We start from the raw sequence: 14,081 nt of genomic DNA on the forward strand, positions 1-14,081 counted from the left end.
ACAGATGCAGGACAGATGTGCAGAAATTTGCCTTTAGCCTGCGGGTACTTGGTTGGTGGAACAGACTTCCATCCCTTGTGGAAGTTGATATTAAAGGAGGCAGCAAAGGAAGTAAGCAAACCCTTAGCCATAGTTATGAAATCTTCCTTGGACTAAGGGGAGGTCCCCATGGACTGGAAGTGTGAAAATGTATCACCAATTCACAAAGAGGATTCAAAAGGTGACACAAGTAACTACAGACCTGTTAGTTTAACTTGTGTTCCGGGGATAATAATGGAGTCACTGGTTAAAGAAGCATTGCAGGATCATCTAGACAAGACTGCAGTAATAGTTAAGACACATCATGGGTTTCTTAAAGGGAGGCCTTGTCTGACTAATTTGATTGGGTACTATGATTTGGTCACAAAGGAACTGAATGCCTAAAATAATTTTGATATCATATACTAGAATTTCAGGAAAGCTTTTGATGCTGTTGCACAGAGAAGACTGCTGACCGGGCAAGCTGGGTGGGTAAAGTGCCTGCCTGGCAACCCAAAGGTCGCAGGTTTGAATCCTGCCTCGGGTTTGGAACAAAGCCTCTATGGCACCGAAGTCTGGACTTCAATTGCTACGACCCATCTTAGACGGAATTTTGCAGGGGAATTCTGGTTACTGAAGTGGGCCATATGGAAATTTCGGCTTCCTCCTGCACCAAGGACCACCCAGATGGCAGCAGCCCTCAACATGAGACGTCTTCCTGACATCATTCACGAGAGAAGACTCGTCTTTGCCATCAAAATGATGGCGGCATTATTTCAGTACCAGATTTCTGAGCTAACTGCGGATGGTGGATCCCGGTCCCAAGCCTTAGGGCTAATCCAATCGTACAGGCCATTCCAAATCGGGTAAAGCTAACTGATCGGTTTCTACCCATGCAAATGCTGGAAAACATACAGTCCTTGGACAGCGACCTCTACAAATTCACAGTCGACAAGGAATACAGGCAGAAAGTACTCGGTCGACTTCCTTCCCAGGACCACATCAGAGGACATTAGAACCTGCTCTCCGGAGACCTATTCATCACTGCCTTGAATCCATCATCGCAGTGTTCAAACCTTTCAGGAGTCATAATGCTTTTTTTTTCTTTTTTTTGTGTTTATTATGTTGTGTGATTTCTTTTCTGTAAACCCCTGGCTTGCAGCCGTGAAGGGAGTTGTATACAGCAATGTGCTTTTTGTATATAATAAAGAGTTCTTCTTCTTCTTTTAGACTCCCAGGTAGCAAGTACAGCTTATCTGGTATATCTCAGAGAATGTCTGTGACAACCTCAAGGATCAAACTGCAGGACATTTTGCATTTTATGGATATTACTAAAATGTGCATGATTGAACAAATGTAATAGTGCTCAAATTGAATAAAAGTTCTTTAAAAAATAATTGTTATATTTTTAGTTAAATTTGTTGGAGTGCTGTTTAACAAAATGCCTAAGTGTAAATGCTACACAGTTAAGACATTTAAAAAATAGTTTATGGGTGTTGGATAGATTACCTGCATGAAACTAACATGATACAAAACCATTAATATCAAGCCTATGGCTTGATATTAAAGATTGATTATTCATTAGCATTAGCAGAGGCATATGATGCAAGAAAGCGAGCTTATGAAGCATCATCCAAAAAAAAAAAAAAAACACTTCAATTTCACCCCTCCGTTCATTCGAAATACCTCTCCAGCTGAGTCTTAAATTTATTTAGGCTATCAACTTCCACAACAAGGGATGGAAGTCTGTTCCACCAACCAACTACCTGCTGGCTAAAGGCAAATTTCCGCACATCTAGCCTAAATCTGTCTTTCCTCAATCTGAATTTATGCCCTCTCAGGTGATTATTCTCCGCAAGAGGAAGAATCCCATCAGCATTGAGCATGCTCAAACCATTCAAGGCTTTATACACCACTATCAGATCACCTTGCTGGATAGATCCCATCCACTCCAGGTGCCTTTCTTGTGTTTATCTTCAACAATTTCTCCTCCACTTTACTCTCAGTTATTACAAGATTATCTAGCTTACTGCCAGAGTTGAATACACCTCTGGCATTCTCCTCTCTGAATAACTCCTCATGTGTGAATGTTGATGCAAAATATTAATTTAGTTTAAAGATCATGAAACATTCATTTCATGATATTTCATCAGATATATTAATCAGCATTGACAAAGATAAATGCATTCGAGCATACAGGGAAAAAGAAATCATTACAAACTTATTGCACAAAATTCAGTGACATCTATCAGCAAATTATCTCTTTAGCAAACCACTTCTTGGAAGCTACTAGGCTTTTCATACCAACTACGAAATACTGTTCAAGGTTTAGGCTTAAATGGATGTCAGTTGAAATAATGACTCATAGCAGAGAAGGAAAATGCATGGAATGCATATAAATTATCAAGTGACACAAAAGCCTGTGGTAGATATAAGCTAGTCTGTAATCACGCCACAAAGGAGGTTGGGAAGCAAAGGCAGATTACCAGAAATCTTTGGCAAAGGACGCAAAGAAAACCATCAAAGACTTCTTTACTTTTGTAAACTCTAGAAGGAAGGGATAAATCAGATTGATCCACTTGATATTAATGGTTTGACTGTTGATAATCCTGCCCATATAACTGACAAACTGAATGAGTATTTTGTATTTACATTCCCACATGAGGAATACTGTAGGTAGTGGAGGCCAAAAGTTTGCCACTAACAGGGAGCTAAATGATTATGTAATAACGGAGTGCAAAGTGGAGGAGAAATTGTTGAAGTTAAACATAAGAATGGCAACCTGGGGTGGATGGGAACTATCCAGTTATATTAAGGAAGGCAGCAAAGAAAGTAAGCAAACCCTTAGTCATAATTACAAGAGCATTCTTGGACTTAAGGAAGGTATCCATGGATTGGAGATGAGCAAATGTATCCCCTTTCTCAAAATGGAATCAGAGGGTGATACGAGTAATGACGGACCTTTTAGTTTAACTTCTGTTCAGGGGAGAGTAATGGAGTCACTGGTTGAAGATGCAATGCAGGATCATCTAGACAAGAGCGCAATTATAGTTAAGACACAGCATGGGTTTGTTAAGAGGAAATCTCGCTTAACCAATTTGATTGCATACTACAATGTGGTCACAAAGAACTGGATGCAAGAAATAATTTTGATATCATATATTTGGATTCCTGGAAAGATTTTGATACTTTTGCACACATAAAAAATGCTGTACAAATTTTATCAGTATGGCATTAAGTAAAAGTTGCTTCTATGGATAAATGGATGGTTGAGTGGGAGAAGACAGAGTGGTAATCCACGGACCCTGCTCTTCACAGAATAATGTTATTAGAGAAGTCCAGCAGGGAAATGGTGGGCCCACTATTGTTTTCTATATTTATCAAAGATATTGAAGAAGAAATATCAGGCTTAATGTCCAAGTTTGCAGATGAAGGTTGGCAGGGTTGTTAATGATAGTACACAGCTGCTACAACCGGATCTAGAAAGGTTGCGCAGATGGGCTGAGAGATGGCAACTCAATATAGAAAAATGCAAAGTGCATATGGGTAGCAGTAATCACAGTAATGTATCTACTGTGTGGTACTTCACTCAGGGTAATGTAAAATGAAAAAAACTTGTGGTTAATTGTGCAGTTAGATATGAAGTTTTCTGAGCAGTGCAGACAGTCTGTAAGAGAGCTCATGATGTCTTGTCAATGATATACAGGAATTTTTCTAGCAGGGATAAGGAGGTGATTATTCCCTTGTGTAAGGCAATGGTCAGACAACACCTTGAGTATTGCATAAAGGTATGGAGGCCTCATTTTAGGATGTAGAGCTGCTGGAATGAGTACAGAGAAGGCCAATGAGATTGGTGAAGGGAACAAATGATTGCTCTTACCAAGAATGGCTTAAGTTCTAAATATTGCAGCATCTGGAAACTAAGCCCCTGTGAGGCGATATTATGTATAAGGCATGCTTGATGTGTATAAGGCTTTGAATGGTTTGAGCAATGCTAATGGGATTCTATCTATTGCTCAGATTACACACTTGAAGGGGCATAAATTCAAATTCAGGAAAGACAGTTGCAGAATAGATGTGCAGAAATTTGTCTTTAGCCAGCAAATGGATGATTGCTGGAACAAACTTCCATCTGTCATTGTCAAAGTTGATAGCTTACATATATTCAAGGAAGAACTAATTCTTTTTTTTTTTTTTGGCTGATGCTGTATAAGCTTGCTTTCTTGCATCATATGCCACTACTACTACTACTAATGCTAATGCAAACTTTTTTTAGTTTTTTAGCGTAATTATCATTAGAAGCATTTAAGGCTATTAACTAATTGATAGCATTATGAATGTAACTGTAGAGTGTAATATAATAATGCAAATTTGACAGATCACTTGAAATATAACACACTTAGTGTAATATTACCTAAAAGCATTAAAATCCAGCATAATAAGTATTACCGAATTAAACATTTATTATTCTAAATAAATGCAGAAAAACAAGAGGCTAAAAGTCGTGGAAGTAATGTGGCTGAGGGGAGAACCAAAGGAGGAAGTTCTACTATGATCACTGCCTTACAGAATATGCTACTTGTTTACTATTTTTGGACTATCTGGAACAGGATATGACAGAGCGAATGGGGATGTCTTTGTGTGTGTGTGTGTGTGTGTGTGTGTGTGTGTGTGTGTGTGTGTGTGTGTGTGTGTGTGTGTGTGTGTGTGTGTGTGTGTTTTCAGCACAAACAGTATGAGGAATTTAAGTTTGAACTTGGCATTGTGATGGATGTTTGTGAGAGTTTGAAGAACAGGGTTGATGCCCTCGAAAGAATTAAAATATGGAGTAATCAAGCTCTCTGTGCCAAAGCTTACACCCGTACATCAGACAATAGTGACAATCCCAAAGATAGAATGCACAGATCCCATAGGAGGTAATTATTGTAGGTGACTGGGAAATGGGAAATATATTTGAACAAAAAGGATAGATGGAATAGTACACCAGGGTATGTATGCTAGGGGCAAAAGTAGTGTTGTAGGGCAGATATCATCTTTAAAGGGGCATATTGTAGTATTGTTGAAAAAGAAAAATATTTGAGTTAGGACGGAAATTGAAAGTGTCTACAATTCTGGCCAGACACAACAGGAAGGAGTATGTGATAAGAGCTTTGTCAATCAAATCAGCCTTAGAGAAACTGTACAAGGTTCATGGGGGTAGAATTTTTCTGAGCATGTGTCTATGCTTTTTAACAGGAGAGACTGTTTTTACAGGAATGAGATACACTTAAATAGGGGTATGAGAATATTTGCTGGCGCTATCAAGGCATTGTTTGGTGGGTTGGAAAACTGCTGGCTTGGGGGGGGGGGGTACACAGACTAATAGATTAACAGCAGCCACAGGCAGAGGTGCAAGTCTTTCTTGCACCGCTTCTACTGGAACATGCAGCATCCTGAAAAGCAAGGTGCCAGGATTTCAAGGCCTGCTGCAGGGGTGGGGAGATGCTAATGGAAAAAGCAAATATAGGAGCCGTGTTAGGGTTACTAAAAGTAAAAACAAGTGCAAGTATACTTACACCTGTTTTTACTTGCATGTGTACTAATGCTAAAACCACAGAATATAAATTTGATGAATCTGAGGTGCTGGTCAATTTGTCAAAGGCAGAAAATGGGGTTTTTTTTTTTTTTTTTTTTGGTAGTTGTTGGCACATCGGCTTCTGTGGCCATAGTGCACCTCCCAAGGTTTTTGCAGTACTTTGATCCAAGCCCGAGGCGGGATTCGAACCCGCGACCTTTGGGTTGCCAGGCAGGCACCTTACCCACCTAGCCCGGTCGGCGCAGAAAATGGGATATTGGAGACATAGTGTCACTCACACATAAGGGATGTAGGGTTTGAATATGGGGAGTACAATTCGGCCATTGTGTATTGTGTCACTGTCTTTGCCAGATCAACACTGACAAGAGTCCATACTGGAAATCTTTGATCAGATATAAGGTTTCATAACAGTTTAGGAGTTGCCAGTTAATGGATTTCTCCATTACTCTGTAAAAAGTAAAGGTAAGTGTAATGGAATGATAACTGAATGAGAGGGATGTGTCTCCCATTTTAGGAACTGACTGAATATGAGCAAATTTCCCAGAAGAAATAAAAACAATGGTGGAATAAAATAAGAAAGGGTAAAAAGGCAAGCTTTAGTGGAATGTGGAATAAACTATTTCATTCTTACAAGAATAATTTCACTGACATGATCTGAAGAAACATTGACATCAGAATATTGTAATCCAACCAAGAAAAATAAGCATAGAAATATAGCAAATTAACCAATTTCACATTCATATAATGCTAAACAGCATGAGGCTGAGAATAGCCATGGGAAAAAGGCTCCACTGGAGATGAGACCAAAGTTGTGACATGAGGTGCCTAGAGGACTACTCACCTCAACCATGTAAGTTGAGGGGTTGTTTGTGAGAAGGTCAAGAGTGCTGGTCTTGTGGTCAGGATTGTCTGGTATTCTGGTAAGTAAATAAACAATCTGTGTGGGGTCATTAGTAACTGCAAATCCTCAGCATCTTAACCAGCTGGGTCCATGTAACAAGAAAACTAAAGTGAGCTGGAGTTGTATTTGCATTTGTATCTCCTTATAAATTTGAGCTCTGCAGTATTTCAGAAGCAGTATGAGCATGGCAGCCAACAAGAACTGACCTTTAATGTGGCCAAGTGTTCATGGATGATCAATATAGACCTGAAGAAATATTACATCCTTTTGCAAACATAGGTATTTTAATATGTCTATCCTGCAGAACTAGGTCAATAATTTTTGAGAATATTTCCAGAGGTCGGGATGACCAAAGGATGTCAGCACTTGTGTTGGTCACCAAGATCGTGAGGCCATCTACTATGAATTCTCAACTCCACTTAAATTGAGTCTAGCAAAATGTTATTGGTATTCTGAAGTGGCAGCAGCATCATCATCATTATATATAGCTTTCATTCATTCATTCATGAAGAATTTGATCAACTCCCTTGTTTTGTCAAAAATTGGATGATGGCTCAATTTTAAGGAATCCACATTTTATTTTGGGTTGGCTTAAGCTGGACCAGCACAAATAAGTTACAGATATTTATGAATGTAAAGGGTTTTATATAGTGAGTATATTTATAATCAAAGTAGATAACTTAATGAATGTCCCTCCTATAAATTAAAATTACAATTTTTATGCAAGTCACATACTTTTCTTGATTTGGGATATAATCACCAGCAATAATTGACATTATAGTGGACTTTCCCACTCCTTGTAGACCCATGACACCAATAACGTGAAAATCTGTATAATCCTGCAAGTACTGTAAAAAAAAAAATAATAATTTCCTTTTTTTCTTGCCCCACTGTAATCTATTTATTAATTACAAAGTTAAAAATCACTTCAATAAAGAATGAAATGCAAGTTGGGTAAATTTCAAATGTGCCATATTTAAATAAGTTCACACTTCTCAGAATTATGAGAAAGTTTTAAAGTCTCTACAACTAAGTAAAATAGTTACAAATTTTGGTTCCAGAATGAATGTGGCATCCTGGAAGTAGATGATCATATGACTATCACTGCAGATAGTTACATAGTCATTTGAGAGTCACTGCAGATAGTTACATTGTCATCTGAGAGTCACTGCTGTGCAGACACAGGAAATATTTTTATTGTTGTACTGCACTTGAGTAGAGACTAATTCCCTTTTTAAAAGGAAGAAGGTTATGAAATAATACCTCTCCCAAAACAATAATCTTCATAGGTAACAGAATGCCTTCCCTGAAACCCTAAAACAAAATACATGTTTGTCAAGTGACCCAGTATGAAACTCTGTTAATAACTCAGAAAAATACTGTAGCAGACTATGCCTTCTTCAGAAACGTTGAGTCAACATTTTGTTCATAACAATGGCCCTGTTTCAAGGCTTCACCAGAAGGTGACCTGGCTGAATAATCTCTCACACTCAGCACTGACTTGGAATAATTGGGAATACATTCCTTGTGCACTTGCCAGTTCCTTGACAAAGGATCAATGTACAATAAAAATGTCTTCTTCCACAACAGAAGCTGGTAGGTTTTAAAACTGAAACTGACAGAAATGATGCCGCAAAACATCTGCATCTTTATCTAATTCTTTATCTTTAACGATACCAAGGAGCACCAAAACAAGTCCACCAAACTTTTGAAATCTGAAAATAATACAATAACAACTGATGAAAATTAGTATAACTAGTGGCAAATGATGAAAGAAAGCAAGGTCAATCAATGAAACAAAGCAATATCAGCAAAAAAAAAAATGCTTCCCATTTGTGCTACCTCAGTATTTATAAGAATATCATTTTAAATGAAAACTTGTGCACCATATATTGTGCAGGCAGATATGAAGTTTGCTAAGCAGTGCAGATGGTCTGCAAGAGTAGCTTATGGTGTCTTATCAATGATATACAGGAATTCTTCTAGCAGGGATAAGGAGATGATTTTCCCCTTGTATAAAGCAATGGTCAGGCCACACCTTGAGTATTGTATACAGATCGGGAGGCTTCATTTTAAGAAGGATGTAGAGCTGTTGGAACGATTACAGAGAAGAGCAACAAGATTAGTGAATGGAACAAATGGTTGCTCTTACAAAGAAAGGCTTAATTTTTGCAAATTATCTGGAGACTAGGCACCTGCGAGGTGATCTGATTGGGGTGTATAAAGCGTTGAAAATTCAAATTGAGAAAAGATAGTTGTAGGATAGACGTGCAGAAGTTTGCCTTTAGCCAGCGGGTGGTTGATTGCTGGAACAAACTTCCATCTGTCGTAGAAGTTGATAGCTTAAACAGATTCAAGGCAAAACTAGACAAACATTTGGAGCGAGTGGATGGCTGAAATGAGAAGGGTCTGTATGTGTGTTTTTTTTTTTTTTTTTTGTTTGGCTGATGCTATATAAGCTTGCTTTCTTGCATCATGTGCCCTGCTAATGCTAATATAGTCACAGGTAATATGATGTATTCCCTCACTGAGCAAAAGAGCAGAATCTTCTCTTCTTTTAGACTCTCTGTGGTCGTGGCAGTAGACACCCAGGGTTAAGTCAGAATCATCCTTTTGGTTTATTATTAAAGAAAGAGAATTATGATGATATCCAGCTCAGGACTCTGGGTGTGCCACACCCATACTCACCATATGTGAGCCTCTAAGAGTGTATTCTGCTATGGTACTTAATTTGCAAAATGGTAGTGGAAGATCTGAAAACTGTTGATAAAACAAATTTGCACATAACATTCTTCAACATATCTAGTAGAATGACCTCAGTACATGAACATGTGGTACACTGGATTGAAGAGCTATGTTCAGATTTTCAAACATTGGCATAACATAAAAAAAAAAAAAAAAAAAGCAAATTGCTGTATTCAAGCCAGAAAGAAAATCATTACAGACATTTAGCACGGATGAGGATGACATGCTGAGAATTAACAGCTGGCTTGGCCTGTTTAGAATTGCTTTTACTAGAAGTTTCAATTCAAAAGTTCTTTTTCTTGAATTCATCAATTTGTCATCTTTGAAAACTTTTTGGCCCTGACCCATGTTGAAAACTAAATTTCAACATGAGTCAGTGCCACCACTAGTGATCCAGTGTTCTATGTTTCAATTTACTAACTCTTTAAACTGATTTTCTCATTAGTCAGCATTAGTCAAGACCTACGATGCAAGAAAGAAAGCTAATGCAGCATCAGCAAAAAAAAAAAACAAAAAACCTCATTTTTCACCCATTCATTCACTCCAAATGCCTATCTAGCTCAGCCTTAAATTCATTTAAGCTATCAACTTCCATAACAACAGATGGAAGTCTATTCCAGCAAACAACTACCTGCTGGCTAATGGCAAATTTCTACACATCTATTCTATAATTGTCTTTCCTCAATTTGAATCTATGTCCCCTCAGGTTTGCAAGGGGAAGAATCCCATCACCATTGAGCTTGCTCAACCCATTCAAAGGCCTTATACACCTCAATCAGATCAACTCGCAGTGCCTGGTCTCCAGAGGCTGCAATTCGCAGAAATTAAGCCTTTCTTGGTAAGAGCACCCCCTTATTTCCCCTCACCAATACTGTTGCCCTTCTTTGTACTCGTTCTAGCAACTCTAAATCCTAAAATGAGGGCTCCAGACCTGAACAGAGTACTCAAGGTGTGGCCTGACCATTGCCTACAATGAGATAATCATCTCCTTGTCCCTGCTAGCAAAATTCCTATATATCATTGACAAAACTTCATGACCTACTCTGGCAGTGCCTGCACTGCTCAGAGAACTTCATATCTGACTGCACAATTACCCCCAGGTCTTTTTCATTCTCCACCTCAATGTGTGTAGTACAACACAGTTGGCTTGTTTCTCTTTGGTAACTGCTACCCATATACATTACTTTATATTTGTTAATGTTAAACTTCAGTTGCCACTTCTCAGCCCATTTTCCCAACATCTAGATCAAGTTGCAGTAGCATATTGTCTTTACTGTCATTAACCACCCTGCCAACCTTTGTATCATCTGCAAACTTGGACATTAAACCTGATATACCCTCATCAATATCCCTGATGAATACACAAAATAACAATGGACGAGCACCGAACTAGGGAACTCCACTAATAACATTAGTCCATGAAGAGAAGTGTCCACTGATTATCACTTTCTATCGTCCTCCACTCAACCAACCCTTTATCCATTGTAGCAACTTGCCCTTAATGCCATACTGCACCAATTTGTACAGCACTCTTCCATGTGTAACTGTATCAAAAACTTTCCTGAAATCCAAGCATATGACAACAAAATTATTTTTTGCATCCAGTTCCTTTGTGACCACATCATAGTATTGAATCAAATTGGTCAGACAAGACCCCTTTAAGAAACCCACGCTGTCTTAACTATTATTGCCATCTTGTCTAGATCCTGCATTGCTTCTTTAACCAGTGACTCCATTATTTTCCCCAGAACAAAAGTTATGCTAACAGGTCTATAGTTACTTGTGTCACCAAAATGTATCCCCGTGAATCGGGGATACATTTTGCACACCTCCAGTCCATTGAGCCCTCCCCTTTGTCCAAGGAAGTTCTCATCATTATGCATTTCTTCTCCATTTTGCTCTTAATTATTACAAAATCACTTAGCTCCTTGTTAATTTGATAAAATTCTGGTATTCCCCTCACTGAATAACTCCTCATGTGTGAATGTAGATGCAAAATACTCATTCAGTTTATCAGCTACGTGAGCAGGATCATTAATAGTCAAACTATGTATGTTAAGTAGACCAATCTCATTCATCCCTTTCCTTGTAGAGTTTACATAAGTAAAGAACTCATTGCTGTTTTTCTGTGCATCATTTGTCAAAGATTTCTCATAATCTGCCTTCACCTGCCTAACCTGCTTTGTGACTTTATTACAGACAAGCTTATATCTGCCATAGGCTTCTGTGTTGCCTGATAATTTATATGCACCCCATGAATTTTTCTTCTCTGCCATGAACCTCATTAATTCATCTGATATCCATTCAGGACTAATCCTTGAACAGTATTTCTAATTTGTTACAAAAAGCCTAGTATCCTCCAAGATTAAGTCCCTGAAAGTTTCCCATTTAGAATTCGCTGTTGGTAACATCATCAGTTGATACCACTGTACAGAATTTAAAAACTGAGACTACTGTAGCAACCTTTACGAAAGCAAAAACCCTTCCCTTTACCCTTGATGGTAGATAGATCTTTAAGTAAATCCCGCATCAGAAAAGGAACCAGGTTATGGTTCCTTTTCTGCAAATTCTTAATGCATGAATAATCACTGCTGATAATCAGATCAAGAGAATTACTTCCTCTTGTTGCCTATCGAACATGTTGCTGTAGGAAACAGTCATCCAATAAATCCACAAAAGTCTTGCTAGTGTGCGAGTGACCAATCCACAAGTTCCAGTCAATATCTGAAAAGTTAAAATCCTCCGTTATAACCACTACTTTAAAAACTTATACCCACTTCTTTAAAAACTTTTCAAAGGCTGCGAGAGTTCTAGAAGTCTACTTACATATTTTACCAAAGAGAGCCGATATGTATTTCGCCTTCAAAACCTTTTTAAATTCATCATGCATCAATTTAAATTGCATGCACCAAGTCTTTTTAACACTTCTAGGTTTAGTAGCATCAACAAATTCTCTTCCACATTATCCTCAGTTATCACAAAATCATTTACCTCACTGTTAGAGTTTGATAAACTTCTGCCACCCTTTTCCTTAAAGAGGATACCATTACAGAAAAAGTTTCTGTAATGACGGCCTCCGTAGCCAAGTGGTCAGGAGTGGGAGTGCAGTAGCACATGCTCTTTGAGCAGACTGAGGGCCAAGTCCGTGAAAGCGGAATGTGGTCGATCTGCCACTCCACCTTGGACAAGCATGACAGATTATAGTCCATTTTCCTCAACATGAATATTGTTGAGGTGGCTTCCATCCAGTAGTAGGTTGTAATGGCTGCAGTTTACCTTTTTTTTTTATCCTTTCATCTGCAATCAAGTGAGAAGGAAAATGTTTCTTATGGTATCACAAGGCTTCTCTATGTTTCTTTGGTATTTAATTATGTAATATCGGTGTAAATACACCATAGTTTACCCATAAATTTGAAACAGCCTTTTACACTATGTATGTAGTGTAAAAGGCTGTTTCTTTGTTTGTTATTTGGTTTTTACGAGCATTAGCAACTAAGGCCATATTGCTCCGGGATATGCGGTGGTCATTCCCTGACCTTTCCGCATCCTCCGTATTTGGTGGTGATGGGCTCGAACCCCGGTCTAATCAAAAAGCGTGTGCTACGCACTGCTGCTCCTTCCCACCTGGCTATGGAGGCGCAGTGTAAAAGGTATCATTTTAATTGTATCTCATATTGTGGGTGCCTTCACAACGAGATAGCTGGTATTGCACTACTTCAAATCTATCCAGTTATATTAAAGGAGGCAGCAAAGGAAGTAAGCAAACCCTTAGCCATAATTATGAGAGCTTCCTTGGACTCAGGGGAGGTACCCATAGACTGGAAATGTGCAAATGTGACCCCAATTCACAAAGGAGGATCAAAGGCTGACACAAGTAATTATAGACCTGTGAGCTTAACTTCTGTTCCAGGAAAATTAATGGAGGCACTGGTTAAAGAAGCACTGCAGGATCATTTAGACAAGACTTCAGTTATAGCTCAGACACAGCATGGTTTTGTTAAGGGGAAGTCTTGCCTGACCAACTTGATTGGATACTATGATGCAGTCACAAAAGAACTGGATGCAGGGAATAACTTTGATATTATATACTTGGATCTTAGAAAGGCTTTTGATACTGTTGCACATGGAAGACTGCTACACAAATTGGAGCAGTGTGACATTGGAGGCAAATTGCTGCTATGGATTAAGGGGTGGTTGAGGGGGAGAAGACAGAGAGTGGTAATCAATGGACACTGCTCATCGTGGACTAATGTTATTAGTGGAGTCCCTCAGGGCTCAGTGTTGGGTCCATTATTGTTTTCTGTATTTATAAATGATATTGATGATGGTATATCAAGCTTAATGTCCAAATTTGCAGACGATACAAAGGTTGGCTGGGTTGTCAAGGACACTACTGACACTATGCTGCTGCAACAGGATCTGGAAAGGTTGAGCAGATGGGCTGAGAGGTGGCAAATGAAGTTTAACATTGACAAATGTAAAGTACTACACATGGGAAACAGCAACCCCAGAGCAACGTATCAACTCAGTGGTACTACACTGACAGTGGTAGAGAATGAAAGGGACTTGGGGGTGATTGTGCAGGCAGATATGAAGTTCTCTGAGCAGTGCAGACGGGCTGCAAGAGTAGCTCATGGAGTATTGTCAATGATATACAGGAATTTTTCCAGCAGGGATAAGGAGGTGATTATTCCATTGTATAAGGCAATGGTCAGGCCACACCTAGAGTACTGTATACAGGTCTGGAGGCCTCATTTCAAGAAGGATGTAGAGCTGCTGGAACGAGTACAGAGAAGGGCAACAAGATTAGTGAATGGAACAAAGGGGTGCTCTTACGAAGAA

General features: G+C 38.8%; 1 protein-coding gene across 1 annotated transcript in view; it reads right to left on the minus strand.

The window, feature by feature from the left end:
• Positions 1-14,081, minus strand: part of LOC150074941 (nonsense-mediated mRNA decay factor SMG9-like) — a 314,293-nt gene that overhangs the window by 208,129 nt on the left and 92,083 nt on the right. Inside the window, exon 3 of the mRNA XM_090388997.1 lies at positions 7,230-7,342. Within this exon, the coding sequence (XP_090245123.1) occupies positions 7,230-7,342 (113 nt within the window). The remainder of the gene's footprint in view (positions 1-7,229; positions 7,343-14,081) is intronic.

This window comes from Mastigoproctus giganteus, chromosome 14 (genome assembly GCF_048544385.1).
Source record: "Mastigoproctus giganteus isolate SK-2022 chromosome 14, ASM4854438v1, whole genome shotgun sequence".
Taxonomy (NCBI): Eukaryota; Metazoa; Arthropoda; class Arachnida; order Uropygi; family Thelyphonidae; genus Mastigoproctus; species Mastigoproctus giganteus.